This window comes from Pan paniscus, chromosome 17, assembly GCF_029289425.2.
Source record: "Pan paniscus chromosome 17, NHGRI_mPanPan1-v2.0_pri, whole genome shotgun sequence".
Lineage (NCBI taxonomy): Eukaryota > Metazoa > Chordata > Mammalia > Primates > Hominidae > Pan > Pan paniscus.
In genome coordinates this window covers 39,170,510-39,192,796 of record NC_073266.2, presented here as the reverse complement: position 1 = coordinate 39,192,796, position 22,287 = coordinate 39,170,510, and the positions used below count along the sequence as shown (strand labels likewise).

General features: G+C 39.3%; 1 protein-coding gene across 1 annotated transcript in view; it reads right to left on the bottom strand.

The window, feature by feature from the left end:
- Positions 1-22,287, bottom strand: part of MIB1 (MIB E3 ubiquitin protein ligase 1) — a 137,349-nt gene that overhangs the window by 99,884 nt on the left and 15,178 nt on the right. Inside the window, exons 2-3 of the mRNA XM_034943473.4 lie at positions 5,302-5,473; positions 2,496-2,625 (exon numbers count right to left, since the gene is read on the bottom strand). Of these exons, the coding sequence (XP_034799364.1) occupies positions 2,496-2,625; positions 5,302-5,473 (302 nt within the window). The remainder of the gene's footprint in view (positions 1-2,495; positions 2,626-5,301; positions 5,474-22,287) is intronic.

Here is a 22,287-nt window from a genome sequence, read left to right as displayed (position 1 = left end):
AATATGACTTGATTTATTATTGAGGAGGAAACAAAGTGGAAGGCATAAGAAAATAACTACAGTAATTTCACATGCAAGGAACAGCTGTTAAAACCATTAGGTATAATGTTGCCAAGAAACTCTGTAAAGGATACATCTGACAAAATTTGCACCTGTTCATCAATCTTAACATCACTAATAGCAGAATAATCAGACTTTATGTGCCCCTTTATATGATACAATAGAAAATACACAGCATCACATATGAGGTATGTTTGCCAAAATAAAATTGAACCTGAATCTATCTAATCAAGCCTCTAGATCTAACAACTAATTTATAGGAAATACAAAGATTAAAAGAACAAGTTAAAGAAGTTAAAGAATACTATAAAGAATCAATTGGCCAAATAGAATCTGGTTTCTTCAACAAATAAATGGTATTTTTTTAAGTTAATAATTGTTGAAGTTGGGTATGAGTGCATGGGAATTTATTATACTATACTTTCTACTCAAGTGTATGTCTGAAATACTCCATAATAAGGAGCTTAACAAAAAAACAAATATGATCTAGTATACTTAATCATATTTGTAAAACAAACAGCTTTAAAAGACTAACACGTATAGCGAGACTTAAAAAGCCCTTTAAGAATAGGCTGGGCACGGTGGCTCATGCCTGTAATCCCAGCACTTTGGGAGGCGGAGGCAGGAGGATCGCTTGAACCCAGGAGTTCGAGACCAGCCTGGGCAACACAGCAAGACTCCATCTCTAATATATATTAAAAAAACAAAAAGGAAGAATACACTACATACAATTAACGTGGGTTACATCAGGGGAGTGGGATAAAGCATCCAGCACTGAAGGGGAAAAAGGGATGTTAACTTTCTTCATTCACATACATAGGCCAAAACAAAAAAGTCAGACAACAGAAGTTACATTTGGTCTTAAACAATGTGCTTAACAATGTTACTCTAAAGATTTATTTTATAAAGTTCCCTCACTTGGAGTCACATGTACAAGATGGTTTCATTTCTTTTTCTTCATTTTGTTCTTTTCGTTTGTCTGTTTTGAGATGGAGTCTCACTCTGTCACCCAGGGTGGAGTGCAGTGGCACAATCTTGGCTCACTGCTACCTCTGCCTCCCAGGTTCAAGTGATTCTCCTGCCTCAGCCTCCCTAGTAGCTGGGACTATAGGCATGTACCACCATGCCTGGCTAATTTTTGTATTTTTAGTGGAGACAGGGTCTCACCATGTTGGCCAGGTTAGTCTCAAACTCCTGACCTCAAATGATCCCCCCGCCTCAGCCTCCCAAAGTGCTGGGATTACAGGCGTGAGCCACCATGCCTGGCCCTCATTTTGTTCTTAAAACACAACGTGTTAAATCAAAGCAAACCAAAAATGTAACAGAATGACTCAAAGCCTCAAGAATGCCTTCTTTTATCCCAAAAAAGTGCCAATACAGAAAAAACCAGGAAGTTCCATTTATGTGGCTTCAAACAGCAAATGCCTTCAAAAGCTGATGAGCAAAGATGACTTCCAGCCCTCTCTGACCATATAATTAACTATGAGGAAAAATACACAGTCAATTAAAATTTGACTTCTCACATACTCTTTCAAAAGAAGTTACTAGAATATGTGTCCTACCAAAAGAGACAGTAAGCTAAGTAAGATATCTAATGGGATACAGAAAACATGAGATCCAGCCAGGAAAAGAGGCAAAGGCATCTTTGTTAATCACAGGGCTTCAAAGGGAGCTTCCAGGATGACTGCTGGGCACCAGGCATGGAAGGTGACCCATCCAGATTGCAGCCGTGTAACATGTGGTGGCCAAACAAGTTGAAAGCTCTTATCCCTACTTCCACTGTACCGTTTTTACTCAACTGTGGATACACTGCCCAAGTGAGCCTGACTCACGTTCTCCAAGTGTACTTGGCTTATTTGGACTATGTAATGATGACATTCCCACTCTCCTCTTCACCCCCATTCCCTGCCACCTAGATCAGCTGAGGTCTCTCATTTCACCACACAGAATATTCTGCTTTGACCTACTCCTAAAACTCTGAGCCCGCTATGCTATCTGCAAAGGATAACAGAGGTAGGTGGGCTCGATAACAGCATAATTGCCCACTGCGCCTCAGAAACAGGTCTTTGAGGGAAGAGAATATAAAACAAGTCAATTCAAATGAAATTTAAATAGCAGGAAAGTTGAGGACATGAGATACTGCTTAGGGAGGGACTGGCCCAAATGCGTTCAGAAAAGCATGCTAGGTAACAAAATGACAATATGAAACCTGAAGGTGGGAAGGCAAAACCTACCTAATGACCCTCTAAGGAACATCAATGCTTACAAAAAGCAAGAACAATCTTTTTACTTCCAGAGAAAAAAGAAATCAAGATTTTAAAAACTGTTACTGGCATGGAAAACAATGGACCAAGAAATTCATTTATAGTAGTAATAAAAAGGTTCTGAACATATAATACTCTAGAATACATAATGAATTCAGAAAAACACTGTACCTTTCCCCTACGCCCATTTCCTCCATCTTGATCTTCCCACTGCCAGTCCACTCCTCGCACCACTCTGGCACCTGCAAAGATTCCTCTGGCTGTAATCTTCTTAGATTTCCTACGAGACTCTAACAGAACCCTAAAAATAAAATTATTTATTTTCAAGTTTATATAAAAATAGTTAACAATAATTTACTTTTTAAAACAAAATTATAAAAATGTTATTTTGAAAGTAAAAAGATTCTTCATTGTTCTGGTTACTACCATAATAGCATGATACAGGAATACCTTTTATATTCCACAGGTGATGATGATGATGGCAGTAGTAGCTGTAATAATAATCACAGCTAACTTTTACTAAGCTTTTATTATATAATATGTAAAAGCACTTGCATAGGAGTAAAGTGTGTTACACTCCTTAAGAGAAAGTTACCGCTATATTATCCACTTTATAAATGAGGAAACTGAGTCTCAAAGAAGTAATGTGCCCAAGGCCACAAAAGTTAAAATGTAATGGACTCCACATATGATCCTAGTCTAAGCATTTCAGGGTATCAGGGTATCACTATACTCTTCACTATTGTAGAGATGGCAAACTCAAATCGCTATAGCTTCTAGGTGAGTAATGACAGCCCAAGAAAGACAGCACTACAATGGCAAATGGCACTTGACCTCAGACTTGGGAAGATAACAGGAAATGGCAGGGACTTTGGTTGACTCAAAAGCATCATCAGTCTAAAAGGTCCAGTCTAAAGGGCTCCATTGCTTCAACAAACTGTTGCCAAGAACAAACGTAAGCCCAGTACTGATAGTCTTCTGTATTGGCGGGGGCGGTGGGGGGAGCAGGGTGTTCTACGAATCCATCAACAGATTTTTGTGTGAAATCACCTGTTTTTAAAAACTAGCCATTATTCCAGCCAGGCATGGTGGCTCACGCCTGTAATCCCAGCACTTTGGGAGGCCAAGGCAGGTGGATCACGAGGTCAGGAGATCGAGACCATCCTGACTAACACGGTGAAACCCTGTCTCTACTAAAAATACAAAAAATTAGCTGGGCGTGGTGGCGGGCGCCTGTAGTCCCAGCTACTCGGGAGGCTGAGGCAGGAGAATGGCGTGAACCTGGGAGGCGGAGGTTACAGTGAGCCAACATTGCACCACTGCACTCCAGCCTGGGCAACAGAGAGAGACTCCATTTCAAAAAACAAAAAAAAAAAATAGCCATTATTCAAAAATTTAAGAGTACTGTATTGATATGATTTGGTTGTGTCCCCACCCAAATCTCATCTTGAACTGTAGTTTCCATAATTCCCACACGTCGAGGGAGGGACCCAGTGGGAGGTAACTTAATCATGGGGGCGGTTACCTCCATGCTGTTCTCTTGATAGTGAGTTCTCACGAGACCTGATGATTTTAATAAGGGGCTTTCCCCCTTTTTTGCTCAGCACTTCTCCTTGCTGCTGCCATGTGAAGGAAGGGCGTGTTTGCTTCCCCTTCCACCATGATTATAAGTTTCCTGAGGCCTCCCCAGCAATGCTGAACTGTGAGTCAATTAAACCTCTTTCCTTTATAAATTACCCAGTCTCGGGTGTTTCTTCATAGCAGTATGAAAATGGATTAATATATGTATGTATCGGTAAAACACATCTGTGGTCTGGATTTTACCTACACTAACCTGTTCTCACAGTACTACATACTTACAGAAGATTATGAACCTTGATAAAGATTCTACACTCAAGTATCTGGTCCAGCTTGGTTCTCCAAGACCATGTATCCCTATTGTTCTACATCTTTCTCATTCACATAATCAGAAAGGTTTGGAGATTTTTGTTTTGTTTTCCTAATTTTATTTTATTGTTCTATTCTTTTCATTTATTTACTTATTTTAATAGAGATGAGGTCTTACTATGCTGTCCAGGGTGGTCTTGAACGCCTGGCCTCAAGTAATCCTCCCACCTCAGGCTTCCCAAAGTGCTAGATTAAAGGCATGAGCCACCCACCCAGCCTTATTCATTTTTACAATGTCTTTATTATTCCTTAATTTTAATTGCAAACAAAAGACAAAAATAACCAACTTGTTCAAAATTACTCAGTTAATAAGCGGCACGATTATGATCTACACCAAGAGAGTATGACTCCAAAATCTATTTATCTACTCCTACTCCTAGCTGCCTCCCTATGACTGGCTGGATTCTCGCTCCTTTGCAGTATCTGTATCTACATGAGAAGATCCCATTACCTAAAACTCCGCACCCATTAACAATGAATACTCCTCTCTCCTTGCTCCTAAGACACTTAATACATATCTCTAACACAGTCTAAAACATCACATGATAATCACTGACTCATTATTTCCTTTAATTTGTAAACTCCTTAAGAATACTATGTGTCTTATTTATCTTCTAGTGTCCATAAACATAGTAGATGTTGTATAGTCCTAATAAATGCCTACTGACTCAATCAATGAGCCCTACCATTCATCTGATATCAATTAACAGACTAGAAGGCATAGTGAGAAGAAAACAATTGGTATCTTTTTGGATACCCTTGTATTTCCAAATGTACAGTAGCGCTAACCCTCTAAGCCAGAGAAAGAATAGCCCAGATTACCTTGGAAAAGTACAGACAGCTCCATCTTCAAAGAGCTCTTCTCTTGTTATATGGCAGATTTGGTCCACTTCTATCCTACTATTGGGTACCTCCTGTTAGTAAACCAACTGTCAGAAGCTATTTGCTAATCCTATTTTTAAGGCCCAGAAGTACATAACTTGAATACAAACAAAAACCCTCGGTTGAAGAAAAAAAGGGTTCTCCCTACCTCTCACTTCCTGGTGTAGTAATTCGGTAAAAGCGATGTCTTAAATGATGTTTATCTCCATGATAACACACTGTGCACAAATCATAATTTGTACACTCTGCACACTTCCATCGAATGCCAATGATCGGTTGCTGGCGGCAGGTATCACACATGGTTCCATCATGCTTGATGCCTATTAAAACAAGGACACATGCTCAGATTAATCACAAATTTTATTTATTTGAATATCATTCCTTGGGGGAAAAAAATAAGAACAGAACATTTTACAAGATATTCTAATAAATTAGGAAATAACACTTCAAATTTAACACATATAGCTTCAAGATAATGGATCTCAACTATTTTAATAAATGCGAATTATATATAATATTTTCCCTCTGCTCCCTTTTTCATTAGTAAGAACACATCTCAGTAACTCTTTCCTCGCTCTCAGCCACAAATTAGAACTTAAGTTCAGCACAGAGAAAGAAAGAATCCTTTATCACTAAGGAGATGTTTCAGACTACAAAACCTCAGAAATCTTTGAAAGAATTTTCAACTATTTTCTAGGTAAACAATTACTCCAAAAGAAAAGACCATTTTGCCTTCATGATATCATGGAAACAAACTATCAATTAACCTAAGCATTTACCACCCTTAGATATTGACAAGTTTTTCCCATAGTCAGGAAAAGTTAGAAAATGATTAGGAAGCAAGTTTCCCTATTTTAAAGGAAACAATACACTATAGTGGGGTTTTATCCCCTTAGGGAACAAGAAATAATAAGCTCTAGAAAAAATAAACACTTGGTAAAATGACCTCCACTAAAATTAATCACATGGATGAATGAGACAGACATTAGAACTATAAAAGGTACCAATATAAGTAATGAAAACAACCTTCATTTTCAGGTGAAATAATTGGGGGTAATACTCCTTTACTATTCTATTGTTATATTAATATCACTTGTTCAATAAATAAAAACTAGGATTTTTTTTTCAACAATGTGTGGCTTGTCAACATCAGTGTCACTACTTTATAAACACATCCTGGATGGTCAAGCTCAATGCTGACCAAGCAAGGGCTGTATTATCTGTCCAAAAGTGACACTCTCCTGGATTCAAGTTCTGACTCCGTCTGTATTTACTTTTATGTCCTTGAAAAGGTCGTTTTATCAGAAGTATTTACGTATAAAATAATGTGGGGTTTTTTTTGTTTTTTGTTTTTTGTTTTTTTTTTCAAAATAACTGGAGGGAGGCAGAGGGGAAGTAAAGTGGGATTTAGGTAAAACAAGATTAGCCGTGCTGAAGTTGGGTAATGGGTACATGGGAGTTCATTACATTATCTTCCTCTTTGTATCCATTTAGAACATTTCCATAATTAAATAGAAGAAAGGAGCCCTTTCATTCTCACAACCTCAGTCCCCTTTGGGGAATGTAATATATTCTTTAAAGGTGAGACAACGTGTTCTAAAAATCAAATAACATGCTACATATGTAAAAACTAGAGTACAAAAGTGGTCATATTACTAATATAATACACTACTGGGTACTTCCCAATAAGAAAGAAAAAAAAAACCCTATGTTATTCATTTTCTATATTCAGATAACCAGATTCTAAACAAAGGGCCAAACCTGAGTGTATGCCTGTTTTGAGGGAAAGGGAGGAGAGGGGCAAGGATCAGGAAGGAAGAGGGAGGGAAGGCAGGAAGGAGGGAAGCAGGGAAGGAAGGAGGAAGGGAACGAACACCTGAAAGAACTAGGATACCTAGTGGACTGCAAAAAAGCCTGATACCCCAACACCAAATATGTTTTATGTGCAATCCTTCTGCAGTCTCCTGTCACATAAATGCTTGACTGTAGGGACAGAAGATAGTGGACATGAGTGGCTACTGATTCATTCAGAACTATTTCTTTATTACTACTGCAGGCATGCCCTCTGCTGCTTTCAAGTATCACTCTTAGAGCCATGTTCACGCCACTGCACTCCAGTCTGGGCAACTAAGACTCTAACTCAAAAAAATAAAAAAAATAAAAAAATAAAAAATCACTCCTGCTGCAGTGTGGAGAAAAAAGATATGAAAAAAGTAAAAGTGGCTAGAGAAAGGGAGTCAGATTAAAATAAGTTAGTAGCAGTCCAGCTAAGATAATGGTAGCTTAAATTAGGGTGTTGACAGTAGAAATTGAGAGAAATGGTTCCAGAGATATTTAGGGCTTGGTAGCTATGGGTCAGGAGACAAAAGATGTAGAGGATATAAATGAGAAAGTCTAAACGAGATCATTCAAGAGAAAACAGGTTAAGTATTAGAAATATTTAGCAATTAAACAGTACAATAAACTGAAATCTAGAACTGCTCTGCTTAAAAACAAGGAGGGAGTCACCAACAAAAAATAAGAATACCTAATAAAAAAATACAAGCCCAGGTCTCCATTGATAGAAACTCGCCTTAGAAACTAAACAGGAAAAAAAATCAGGAAAAGTTCCACAGAAATGATGGACGAGTAGATCTTTCTAAGAAAGGAAGAAATCACCGAAAAGCAGAGTATGTTCAATGAACCAGGAACGACTTTGCTTAGCAGAAACATGCAATACAGCCAGAGACTTGGAGATAAATTATAGAGTTAGGCTAGAAATTAACAAGATCAGACATGATTTCTAACCTGTATACAATACGGTATTTAAACTGCTACCTCAAATGGTAAAAACAAGCGTATGTGATATAAGAATTTACTTGTATAACTTACTATCCACTTAATATTCAAAATCAACTTAAATACTCTGGGACCAATATTCTCATCTATAAATTAAGAAAACACTTCCTTTCACATGGAAAGAGACATTGTGAGGCTAAATTGTTAGAAACTCCTAGAAACAGAAACTTCATTTAAAAAAAAAAAACAAAAAGAAAAAAACTAAAGTGATAGGTAAACACACTTTCAAAAACTTTAAAGCAAAATATACATATAAAGAATTATACTGCACTTAACTTCATCTTAATATAGATTTAGTAAATGCACTAGTCATCTATTTAAATAATATCATAATCAGAATCATCACCTATCCCAGACAAATTTTGCAATACTTATACAGAAATCAAAGAACTTAAATAAAAGTTTAAATTTTTCAGAGACTGTATATGGGGAACATTTAATTATTCATCTGTGAATTAAAAGATTAAAATAAATAAAAACTTCTAAATAGCAATTATATACCATATTACTAAAGTAACTAAAGTAATTTGAAAGTTGGTTTCTGTAAAGATTTGCTTAGGTTCCTTCCTGTTTTTGTTTGTTTTTAGTTTAAAGTGGCATACATGGCATCTCTGATGCTTATACTTCATGTTAAATGCTCCTACTCACCCAGCTGCTTCCTAGGATTAATATACACTCAGTGTAGAAAACTTGGAAAACCACAAAGGCTAATCCCATCAGCACATCCAGGGAATTATCTTTCTAGTTTTCATATTACATGTATTATGCAATTTAGATGCAAAAATGTCACATTGTAGTTCCTTGCAAACTACTTTAAAAATGGTATTTTACCATGTCAGTAATAATTCTTCTACAACATGGTTTAATAATTGTATAGAATTTCCCTCTATTAATTAACATAATTTACATAATAATAGTCCCATATTTTCAACACTGGTTATGTTAACTTTTTGTCTTTATCTGCCACAAACAAATACCTTTGAATGTGCCTTTTTAAAACACTGAAGGCAGGGTCAAAGTTTTTGATGGCATTTGAAACACTCTGTAAGTGCCTTCTATAGAGATTGTATCCATTTATATTTCCCTTTCAGCAGTATCTGACTGGCTTTCTTGACACATCTTTAACATGCACTGAAGTAGTATTTTTAATCTGTGCCAATTTGAGAGGAAAAAATTGGTATTTCCTATTTTCTTTTTAAAATTATAAAATTAATAACACACTTATAATAAAACTTTAAACAACTCAAAAGCATACAGAACAAAATGTGAAAGTCCCCCCCACCGTGTACTCCCACCCATTATTAGCAGTTTGGTGGGGGTTTCCAGATTGTTTTCTGGGTACACATTTTCTATGTGTGCTCTCATCGGCATGTGTGTAACTTCTGAGGCTTCGTGCTTAGAAAGACTTTACTTAAAATGGTAAAATATACTACTCAATTCTTAACCTAGCACTTTTATGGTTTTCTCAGCATTGGCTCAGAGCTCCCGGTGCAGGCAGGTTGTGAATCCTGAGGGGAAAGACAGTGACAGACAGACAGACATGGACAGACAAGCGACATCTGCCTTGCCTTTTGTGACCAAACCTCAGAATTCACAGTGTCACTTCCTCTATACTCTATTAATTGAGGCAGTTACAAATGTCTACCCAGGTCCACTGAGGGAGGGAAGCAGCCTCTTTAGGTGGAATGTCATTGTCTCCTAAGAAGAGCAGGTGGGATGGGATGTAGACTGGTGTGGCCATCTTTGAAAAATAACATCTGGCATGCCTCTCCTCCATTTTAAATATACATTTGGTCTTCCAGGAATAGAACTGTGTATAATGCCTATATAAAATAGGGGTATACCTGTATTTCAGTATTAAAGTGTGAATTTTAAAAAACTAATTAAATGGATTGTTACGTTGGCACTTCTCTTTACAAATGGCAGTTTCATGAAAATTTAATATTCAGTTTAATAGCCCTGCACCAGACAATCATGACAGTTCTTCAAAATCTTTTTGTTTATGGGTTTCACAATTTACCTTAAAAAAAAAAAAAAAACACTTTGTGTGACCTAGAATAGTTTTGTAACTAATTTTGTAAACTTTTGGTATTTGTGTTAGAAGCAATAATATAGAAATAATTATAAAATTATTTTTCCAAAATGGACATTATATGGAATTGATTACATATTGATTTAAAGCAACCTCATTGCCAAACGCCTGAAATCAGATTCTAATAACTGTATCTGTCTTAGCACAGGAAAGCCGACAAAAAATACCACAATTAATATCAAATACCAATGACAGTAAATGTCCACAAAATGGCTAAGTTTCTGAACAAGGTCTAAAATAAATCTGATTTAGTTCCATCATCACAAAAAAGTAAAATAGACTAAACAAATCAGTATTCACTGCACACTTAGAAGTTTATCCTGAATTAACTGACTGTGCAGCTCTTCAAATGTGACTTGGTTGATGAAAGACGTAGGGAAAATGTATCCCAACTACCCCGCTCAACAGAAAAAAACTGTCCAGTTTGCAACCACTGCCTCATTTACATATTTTTCATTTCTAAGTTCATTTTCCACAACATACAATGATAACAGTCATGAGCTCATAATCTGTGTACAGGCTTTCTTTAAAAGGAACCATTTAAACACACATGACAACTGGTTAAAAAAATTCTATAATTCATGGTTTTAAAGAATACCTCAGGAAAACCATTAATGCACACAAAAGCACATCCAAATGCTTTCTTGGTTCCCACACTTCAAATGCCAACAAAGCTACTGAACAGCTGTGAAACAGACTAACACTAAGAATTGAAAAATGTAAACAAAGCAACCCATTCCACTACCAAAATGAGCACTACAGAATTTTTAATGAGAATACAATTAATTGACTTCAAAACAAAAGTTGGTATTTAAAGAAAACATAAAACAGAAGAAAGGGCATTAAATAAACAAGACCAACATTTTACTAATCTCTTACTGTACCGTGGTAGCTTTTTTGTTTCCCTCACTACATCCACCCAATTCATTTTCATCTAAAACCATTAGCCCTGGCAACAGTTTTTCCTTAAAATTTTTATTTCATAAAATTTAATTCCTTAACTGGATCCATTAAGTTCTTTTTTTTCCTTTCTATAGAATACCATATTACCCTAAGGAGTTAATGCCCTTTTCCTTTGCTAAGCTTTATGAAGACATCTGCCGCCGTTAAATGAACCACCTGATGATAGCTTTTGACCCATTCTACTAATACTCAAATGACCATCTGCTCTAAGTTTTAATGGTATCTTGCCTGAGTTTAACAACTTAGAGAATTTGTATAGCTGAAGTATTTTTGTTGGAAAATTTTATGAAAATAGTAAAACATGTTGCTTAAGATCAATAACTACATTCTTCAGAGACCTAATGAAAATAGCTCAAACTCACAAAGCACTGATTTAAGTAAAATGTTAAATTTCTGGGTAGAAATGATGGCTGAAAGAGAAAAGTAGAGTTTTCACTACAAGCAGTTAAATACATATGAAGTGCTTCAACAACAGAACAAAAATCTCTAAATTATCACTTCGTATAATAGCAAAAGTAAAAAGTAAACAACATAATTGTTCATTAACAACAGAATGGATACATATATTAGGGATACAATGGAATACCAAAAATGAATGTTCAACGGCCACGCAATTCAACATGGACATACCCTTCACCATAATGCTGAATTTTTTAAAATATAGAATACAAAGGCCAGGCACGGTGGCTCACAAGTGTAATCCCAGCACTTTAGGAGGCCGAGGCAGGCGGATCAAGAGGTCAGGAATTCGAGAACAGCCTGGCCAACATGGTGAAACCCCGTCTCTATTAAAAATACAAAAATTAGCTGGGCCCAGTGGCGCGCACCTGTAGTCCCAGCTACTCAGGAGGCTGAGGCAGGAGAATCGCTTGAACCCAGGAGGAGGAGGCTGCCGTGAGCCGAGATCACGCCACTGCACTCCAGCCTGGGCTACAAAGCCAGACTCCGTCTCAAAAAAAAAAATATATATATATATACATATATACACACACACATATATACACACATATGTATAGAATACAAAATGTTGAAACAATACTATTATTTACAGATATAGACAAATGTGTAATATAAAGAAACTCATGGGAATGATAAAAACTAATTTGTGACAGCTGGTTACCTTAGGCGAGGAGGGGAAAGAATGCAAGTGAGAAATACTACACAGGGTGTTCAAATGTTATTAGTAATGCTTTCTTTCTAGATGGATTCCCAGTTATTGGTTATATTACTCATTTATTCACTTGTATATATTAAATGTTATATAATAAATTTTAAAACTTTTTAAAAAAAGAAACAGTCCTTCTAGACTAGTATGGTGCCTAATATACCCTAAACTTTGCCCAAATTCAAAGATTTCACCTAACATCAAAAAAAATTTACAAGTCAGCTGGGCGCGGTGGCTCATGCCTGTAATCCCAGCACTTTGGGAGGCCGAGGCGGGTGGATCACGAGGTCAGGCGTTCAAGACCAGTCTGGCCAACATAGTGAAACCCTGTCTCTACTAAAAATACAAAAATTAGCCGGGTGTGGTGGCACACGCCTGTAGTCCCAGCTACTTGAGAGGCTGAGGCAGGAGAATTGCTTGAACCCAGGAAGCGGAGGTTGCAGTGAGTCAAGACCACGCCATTGCACTCCAGCCTGGGTGACAGAGTGAGACTCTGTCTCAAAAAAAAAAAAAATTTACAAGTCAACCTTTATTTAAATGTAACTACTTATTGTGGCATAACTGTTGATGTCATTCAACAAACCAAGAAATTCTAATTTATGGATTCATTCAACTTTAACCGCAAATCAAATGTAACAAAAAGTATTACAGAGACTAAGGAGGGTTAACCAACAAGAATATCCATCTTATTTTCCCTGAACCATCAAAATATTTAACTGGTTTAGAAATTGCCTCAACTCTAATTAAAATTCCCCGTGAGGGCAAGGCCTTTGTGACCTGCCAGCTGGTTGGTAAAGTCCACATTCCTTTCTCTAGAGAAATACTAAATTAATGAAAATAGGATTGTTGTTATTAATAATACCAGCCACTATCTATTAGTACCAAGCTTGGTTCTTTACACACATTTTATTTAACCTTCCCAACAATTCTAAAAAGTAAGCAATTGTTATCCCCATTTTATGGATGAAGAAACTGAGTCTCAGACAAGTAACCTGCCTGAAGTCACACAACATTAGTAAGTGGCAGGTTCAAATTCAAACCCAACTGGGTCTGATCACAAAACATGGCCTCTTAAAGCACTTCATTCACTCTACCATGGTTTTTTGTGGTTTTTCTTCCGTACCTAGCATGGATCTTATTTAAAGAATAATTACGTATCTAGGGCATCATGTTCCCCCATGCACTCTACTGGATTTAGAGTATAAGATATTAAATCCTATTTCAATATTCAAATAAATCTCAGACATATTTTAAAATGTTAAAAGACTGGCCGGGTGTGGTGGCTCACACCTGTAATCCCAGCACTTTGGGAGGCCCACGTGGGTGGATCGCTTGAGGTCAGGAGTTTGAGACTAGCCTGGTCAACATGGTGAAACCCTGTCTCTACTAAAAACACAAAAAAGCAGCCGGGTGTGGTGGCATGAGCCTGTAATTCCAGCAACTTTGGAGGCTGAGGCAGGAGAATTGCTTGAACCAGGGAGGCGGAGGTTGCAGTGAGCCGAGATCGCACAACTGCACTCCAGCCTGGGCGACAGAGTGAGACCCTGTCCCAAAAAAAAAAAAAAAAAAAAAAAAGACTGTCTTTTTTTTTTTTTTTTTGAGACAGGGTCTCACTCTGTCGCCCAGGCTGGAGAGCAGTGGCATGATCTCGGCTCACTGCAACCTCCGTCTCTCAGGTTCAAGAGATTCTCCTGTCTCAGCCTCCCAAGTAGCTGGGATAACAGGCATGTGCCACCACAACCGGCTAATTTTTGTATTTTCAGTAGAGACAGGGCTTCACCATGTTGGCCAGGCTGGTCTCGAACTCCTGACCCCAAGCAATCCACCCACCTTAGCCTCCCAAAGTGCTGGGATTACAGGCGTGAGCCACCGCATGGCCTAAAAGACTGTCTTTTTTAAGTTAATTTAAATAGTGTAGTTGACCACCACACCATCTACTTCCAACTCTTACCATAGTAAGAGTTGCATTAAGAAAATGCATTAAGAAAATGTCTTGAGCTGCTAAAGGATTATGTAGGAAAAAAAGAAAATGTCTGTGAATGTGTCACCCAAAGTTCACAACTCCTTCATACCTTTTCTGTTAGACAAATTATTCTATTTTGGAAGCCTCTGCCAGTCTATTACAAGTATGCATAATGCCACACACATTCCAAAAGAAACAAGTTCTCAAAACTAGACATAAAACTGGCAATTTTAATAATGGATTTGTTTATATTTTTGGCATTTTTTTACATAGGAGTAGAAAATTAATGAGGTGAAACATAAAATTAAGAAAATACATTTTGACTCCACGTGTGGTGGCTCACGCCTGTAATCCCAGCACTTTGGGAGGCCCAGGTGGGCAGATCACCTAAGATCAGGAGTTTGAGACCAGCCTAGCCAACATGGCGAAACCCCATCTTTACTAAAAATACAAAATTTGCCGGCCACGGTGGTGTACGCCTGTGATCCCAGCTACTTGGGAGGCTGAGACAGGTGGATCACTTGAACCCGGGAGGCAAAGGTTGCAGCGAGCCAGGATTGCACCACCGCACTCCAGCCTGGGTGACAGAGCAAGATTTCATCTCAAAAAAAAATAAAAAAAAGAATTTTATACATTTTGAAATAACTGCACTAACTGGTAAAAACTCATAATTTGATTTTAGAAGCAGAACACCTGTGTACCTTGAACTACTCTGATTTCATTTTACAGGTGACGAATGAAGGCTCGAAATGGAGGGAAAAAAATGACTGACAGACCAAGATTTGAATCTCCACCATTAACTTATTACTTGTGGAGTCTTGGACAAGTTAGTTTATTTCTCATGGCCTATTTTATCATCAATAAAATGAAGCCTAACAAACAACGAGATAAAGTATACAATGCCTGACACATGACTGGAGCTCAGTAAATGTTAATCCATTCCACTAGTTAATAGTCTCAATTGATAAAATCCTTGATTTCCTGGCTCCTAAGCTACTGCATTTTCTACTATCCCCTGCAAAGAAACTGGGGGATAAGGGATGAGTAAGGCACCATGATGTAAAATATTTCAATTCAAAGCTCTCAGGATTTATTATCACTAGCCCTGCAAAACTGCCACAAATTAAACAATAATTTATTTTAATATTACAAAGTCTCTGCTCCATTTCTTGTTGGTTTAGGAATAAAATTATCATCAAGACAATAAATCCACTCCTGAGGAAACCAAATACTCTTATCGTAAGTGTGCTCTGAGAATATAAACGAATTCTAACCCAAGCAAATATCCATGAAAGTAAATTTGCTTTTAAAAAAGTAATAAATATATAAATAAATAAGTATTCCAAAGCCAAAAATGAATGTCTGGACTATCTGCTGTTTTCCATTTCTTATGACATTATCTCCTCCACTAATTTAAATACTACCTTATCTTGGTTGTGTTCCACAAGTCCATTTTATAAAAGCCAGTTGTTGGCCGGGCACGGTGGCTCACGCCTGTAATCCCAGCACTTTGGGAGGCTGAGGCAGGTGGATCACGAGGTTAGGAGCTCAAGATCAGCCTGACCAACATGGTGAAATCCCGTCTCTACTAAAAATACAAAAATTAGCTGGGCGTGGTGGTACGCGCCTGTAATCCTAGCTACTCAGGAGGCTGAGGCAGGACAATCGCTTGAACCTGGGAGGCAGAGGTTGCAGTCAGCCGAGATAGTGCCATTGCACTCCAGCCTGGGCGACAGAGCGAGACTCTGTCTCAAAAAAAAAAAAAAAAAAAGCCAGTTGTTTACAATTCAGAACCCATTTTCCCTCAGAAACAAAAGTTTAAAGATAACTTAGGTATCAGACTAGTTCACAAGAACCTGTTTACACTATGTAGTGCTAATCTACAGGCTTACAAAGATAAAAACTGTTGTGTTCCTAGTTCCATCTGAGGAAATGGTTAAATTGCTGTAACTATGTTCCCAGACATGATAAGACAAGCTAAATGGTGTGCAGCCGTATGAAAGTATGCGAGTAAAGAAACGGGTTTAGAAGAATGAGGAAGAATGTTCTTAAAAAGCCATTTTCCTACAGGTACTTAAAATGCACAAGCTCCTGTTTGATAACTTAAAGCAATGGTTTCCAAAAGTGAGTTAAATGACCCAGGAGATACAGAAGATGATCCTTTGAAATGCAAGAGAAAATCCCTTATCTGTAATTCCAAAATCCAAAAAACTCCAAACTCCAGAAAAGTTTTTTCAGTAAGTTAGCAGCAAACTCATTTAGTGATAAACTCTCATCTGAACAAACAAAAGGGTACATACAGAATATAGTCTCCCTCTCCCCTCTCCCCTCTCCCTCTCCCCACGGTCTCCCTCTCCCCACGGTCTCCCTCTGATGCCGAGCCGAAGGGGGACTGTACTGCTGCCATCTCAGCTCACTGCAACCTCCCTGATTCTCCTGCCTCAGCCTGCCGAGTGCCTGCGATTGCAGGCGCGTGCCGCCACGCCTGACTGGTTTTCGTATTTTTTCGGTGGAGACGGGGTTTCGCTGTGTTGGCCGGGCTGGTCTCCAGCTAACCGCGAGTGATCCGCCAGCCTCGGCCTCCCGAGGTGCCGGGATTGCAGACGGAGTCTTGTTCACTCAGTGCTCAATGGTGCCCAGGCTGGAGTGCAGTGGCATGATCTCGGATCGCTACAACCTCCACCTCCCAGCCGCCTGCCTTGGCGTCCCAAAGTGCCGAGATTGCAGCCTCTGCCCGGCCGCCACCCCGTCTGCGAAGTGAGGAGCGTCTCTGCCTGGCCGCCCATCGTCTGGGATGTGAGGAGTCCCTCTGCCTGGCTGCCCAGTCTGGAAAGTGAGGAGCGTCTCTGCCCGCCCGCCATCCCATCTAGGAAGTGAGGAGCGCCTCTTCCCGGCCGCCATCCCATCTAGGAAGTGAGGAGCATCTCTGCCCGGCTGCCCATCGTCTGAGATGTGGGGAGCGCCTCTGCCCTGCTGCCCCGTCTGGGATGTGAGGAGCGCCTCTGCCCGGCCACGACTCTGTCTGGGAGGTGAGGAGCATCTCTGCCCGGCTGCCCCGTCTGAGAAGTGAGGAGACCCTCCGTCCAGCAGCCTCCCCGTCTGAGAAGTGAGGAGCCCCTCCGCCCGGCAGCCGCCCCGTCTGAGAAGTGAGGAGCCCCTCCGCCGGGCAGCTGCCCCGTCTGGGAAGTGAGGAGCGTCTCCGCCCGGCAGCCCCGTCCAGGAGGGAGGTGGGGGGTCAGCCCCCCACCCGGCCAGCCGCCCTGTCCGGGAGGGAGGTGGGGGGTCAGCCCCCCACCCGGCCAGCCGCCCTGTCCGGGAGGGAGGTGGGGGGTCAGCCCCCCACCCGGCCAGCCGCCCCATCCGGGAGGGAGGTGGGGGGGTTAGCCCCCTGCCCGGCCAGCCGCCCCGTCCGGGAGGTGAGGGGCGCCTCTGCCCGGCCGCCCCTACTGGGAAGTGAGGAGCCCCTCTGCCCGGCCACCACCCCGTCTGGGAGGTGTACCCAACAGCTCATTGAGAACGGGCCATGATGACAATGGCGGTTTTGTGGAATAGAAAAGGGGGAAAGGTGGGGAAAAGATTGAGAAATCGGATGGCTGCTGTGTCTGTGTAGAAAGAAGTAGACATGGGAGACTTTTCATTTTGTTCTGTACTAAGAAAAATTCTTCTGCCTTGGGATCCTGTTGATCTATGACCTTATCCCCAACCCTGTGCTCTCTGAAACATGTGCTGTGTCCACTCAGGGTTCAATGGATTAAGGGCAGTGCAAGATGTGCTTTGTTACACAGATGCTTGAAGGCAGCATGCTCGTTAAGAGTCATCACCACTCCCTAATCTCAAGTACCCAGGGACACAAACACTGCGGAAGGCCGCAGGGTCCTCTGCCTAGGAAAACCAGAGACCTTTGTTCACTTGTTTATCTGCTCACCTTCCCTCCACTATTGTCCTATGACCCTGCCAAATCCCCCTCTGAGAGAAACACCCAAGAATGATCAATAAAAAATAAATAAATAAATAAAAAGAATATAGTCTGTCTTTATCCCCTTAGAATTATTCCTGTGCTTTGCTGCAGAAGTATTAATGTATTTATTTATTTATAGGCCGTAACTGTAGATCTCAAAGTGCATGTTATGTGTTACATGGCAAACACACCATACAATGCTAAAATCCAAAAGTTTATAAACTCAGTGCCAAGCATTCTGAAAAAGGTGTTATGAACTTCCCTTAAAACTTCAACTTTTATATTTACTTTTTTTTCCTAAAAACAGAGGAATAAAATTAAGTTTCACTCATTGTAAATTAGTCTATTGACATTAACATCCTAGTGGGGCCCTGAAAAAAATCCACATGAATTACCTGGAACACAAAAGGTATACTGAGGGTGAGTGGGAGTTTGAGAACATGAGGGAGTTAACAAAGGTCCTCTGCGTTGTGTGCTTCCGGCACATTAGCACATGCTGCAGCTTTTATGCACCTACTTAGGCATTTTTGTGGAGTATATCCTAATGATACAAAATAAAATGTCACTGATTACCTTGAAATAGAGTACTTAAAACAGTCAAAATTAAGAATGAGTTTCATATTTTTCTTTTACAAAATAATAGTGTTGCAAAACTGTACACTTCTTCTGTGATGAAAAATAATTGTTGGTGGTATAACCCTTAGAAATTTTTTTTTTCTAATTACACCTATTCAATCTGTCCCTTCCAAGGAAAGGTGACATCTGACAATAAATGTCAAATGCGTTCCCAGAGAAACTAGCGTGAACAATGTGAAACTGATTTTGGATGTTGGAGCTGTTTCCATCATTACATAGTTCTTAATGCTGAAATGATGTGTAGTACCAACAAACTCATCTGCATCCTTAGAAGACGGTAATATTTACTTGATTTTAAATTCAATGGATTTTTAATTCATTTGTTCAAAATATAAAAGTGAATGCCTTCCAATTTAGTCTGCAAGAAATGATTAGCATCAGAAAAGATGGGAAATAACCAGCTAAATTTCAATGGAAATTTTTACTTAACCAGTAAATGAGATAGAAAAATAAGTATCAAGATTTAGTAAACACATTGTATCAAGATCCAATCAGGAAATAGAAACCACATAATACACCACCCCTATAAGTGGGGAAACAATGAAAAAAAAATGACTTAAAGAAGGGGTCCCAAGGAACTAGGATGCAGACCTTTAAAGAGGTGCTATGACTGGCTGATACAGGTGTCCCGGAGGAGGGTACAGAGTCCAGTTTCGTTGTTGTCAGAAATACTGTAGACCCTCCTCATCCAAAGGGACTACTTTCCAATACTCCCCAACGGATGCCTTAAAGTGCAGATAACAGTGAACCCAACTGCTGCCAACTGGAACAGATTTCTGTTCACGTCTTCCACCCACAAATTTAGTGCCGTTTCCATCTTAACTAAGCACTTAGGCACTGTGGCCCTAACTTTTGTAGTTTAAGATGTGACAGCAAAACTAACATGAATTTCTTTTACTTTCTTCACAATTTCATGGATAGACGGTTCATTACTGTAGATCTCAGAATCCTCAGCATAGGATTTTTTCCTATTTCCCTGAGAACTTTCACCTTTTTACTTAAAGGATGCACTTGATGGCTTCTCTTTGACCTGTCTGAATTGCCAACATCACCGCTCTTCAGCTTTGGGGCCATTATAAAGTCAAGTAAGGGTTATGTGAACACGAGCCCCACAATACCATGACAGTTGATCTGATAAGAGGCAGCTACTAAGTGACTAAATAGGTGGGCAGCATAGGCAGTGTGGGGAGGCTGGACACGGTGACAGATTTGGTCCCGGGCAGGAGAGTTCATCACACTATTCAGAATAGTATGCAATTTAAAATGTATGAATTGTTTATTTCTGGAATTTCTGATTTTATATTTTCAGACCATGGTTGACCTCAGGTATCTGAAAATGAGGAAAGCAAGAGCACGGATAAAGGGGGACTACTGTATGCAAACTAAAATCAAATACTGATAGGGAAATCAACATCCCATCCCAGCTTGCTGGATGGAATGATACCACACAGGAAAAAGCAAGTCAGATCCCCAATCCAGCCTTCCAGTCTCCCTCTAGTGCCTCCTACTGGCAGAGCCAACAGGGATCCAACTGGCAAAGGAGAAATACAGTGTGCAGAACCAGTCCAGCCTCACACGGCAGAGATGGGGGTTAGGAGGTGAGTTTAATAATCAGCATACATCCATCAGAAATGCACTTTTTGGCCGGGCGCCATGGCTCACACCTGTAATCCCAGCACTTTGGGAGGCTGAGGCAGGTGGATCACCTGAGGTCAGGAGTTCAAGACCAGCCTGGTCAACATGGTGGAATCCTGTCTCTAATAAAAACACAAAAAATTAACTGGGTGTGGTGGCAGGCGCCTATAATCTCAGCTACTTGGGAGATCGAGGCAGGAGACTTGCTTGAACCTGGGAGGCAGAGGTTGCAGTGGGCTGAGATCGCGCCACTGCACTCCAGCCTGGGCAACAAGAGCAAAATTCTATCTCAAAAAAAAAAAACAAAAGAAAGAAAAAGAAATGCATTCCTTTTATTAGGATCTATGATCTGTCATTTCGAGGTCTCTTTTTTAGCTACAGCATCCAGTAAAACCAAGAATTGAAACAAACAAAACTTAGACTTGACTTACTATTAAACTGAAATTTTCAAAAATGAAATCAAATTGGTCTCATCTAACAAAAAAAAATATTTTCAGGCTGGGCATGATGGCTCACACTGTAATCGCAACACTTTGGGAGGTCAAGGTAGGTGGATCACTTGAGGTCAGGAGTTCAAGACCTGCCTGGCCAACATGGTGAAACCCCATCTCTACTAAAAATACAAAATAAGCCAGGTGTAGTGGCAGGCACCTGTAATCCCAGCTACTTAGGAGGCTGCGGCAGGAGAATCGCTTGAACCTGTGAAGCCAAGGTTGCAGTGAGCCGAGATCATGCCACTGCACTACAGACTGGGCAACAAGAGCAAAACTCCATCTCAAAAATAAATAAATAAAAATAAAGAATATTTTGAGAAACAAAATACCAAAATATCATTCTGAAGGTTTAATCCCTTCAGTCTACTCATCCTTTTTCTACATATATTTTTCCATAAATAATTTTTTAGTCTTTCAAAAATGTACTTTAAAAGCACAGTATTGGGGTAGGGAGGGGGCACAAAAAAAGAAAAAGCACAGTATCTATGTTAGCCTTTTGAAACTTGCTTTTTCACTCAACATGTATTTGGCAAACACACATCTAATTCTTCCATTTTAACTGCTAATATTTTACTTATGTTTTCATTAGTCTCTATATAAACTTTTAATTCCTCAATTATTATTTTTAATAAACAATATTGCAATGAATTTCTTCATACATATCTTTGTAAATATGTGCCTGAGAATCTCATGAACATACACCTGGAAGATGTTTTCAGCTGCAGAACATGTGTTTTTTGTTGTTTTTTGTTTTTTAATTTACAAGATGTTGCCAAATTGCTTCTCAAAGTGGTTGTACGGATTTACTGTACCACAAGGCCTGGAGAGTTGTTTCCTTATATTCTTCATTAATACATACTATAATTAGACTTTTAATTTTTGTCAATCTAATTGAAGTGAAAAGATATCTTTTGTTTCATGTGTATTTCCCAGGTTACATGAGTTCGTTGTGTGAATAGCTTTAGTTATTAGCTTTTTCAAAGCCAGAGGAATATTTATACTTAAATTTATCTAATCCATTTATTTCCTAAAGGAAAAAGCTGGCTGACCCAATTCTAACTGCTAACTGAAAATTTTCTCCCTTATCAGGTAACGTAATTATCCATGACCACATACAAACATAAATATTAATTGGGCAATTTTCCTCATTAAAAAAAAACTTTATAAAGCATGTAACATTTCAGTAATTTGAATACTATTATATGATAGTTGAGCAGATACGACAATGTCACATCTTCTGCTGAGGGCAGAGCTTGTCCTCAAGAGCAGAGCTGGGACTTTGAGCCAATGTGTTTGGAATAAAGAATAAAAGATAAACGACCCCAGTACTACTACAATAGTAAAGGCTGACCAGCTCAAGCTGGAGGATCTGACAGCCTTATATGAAGCT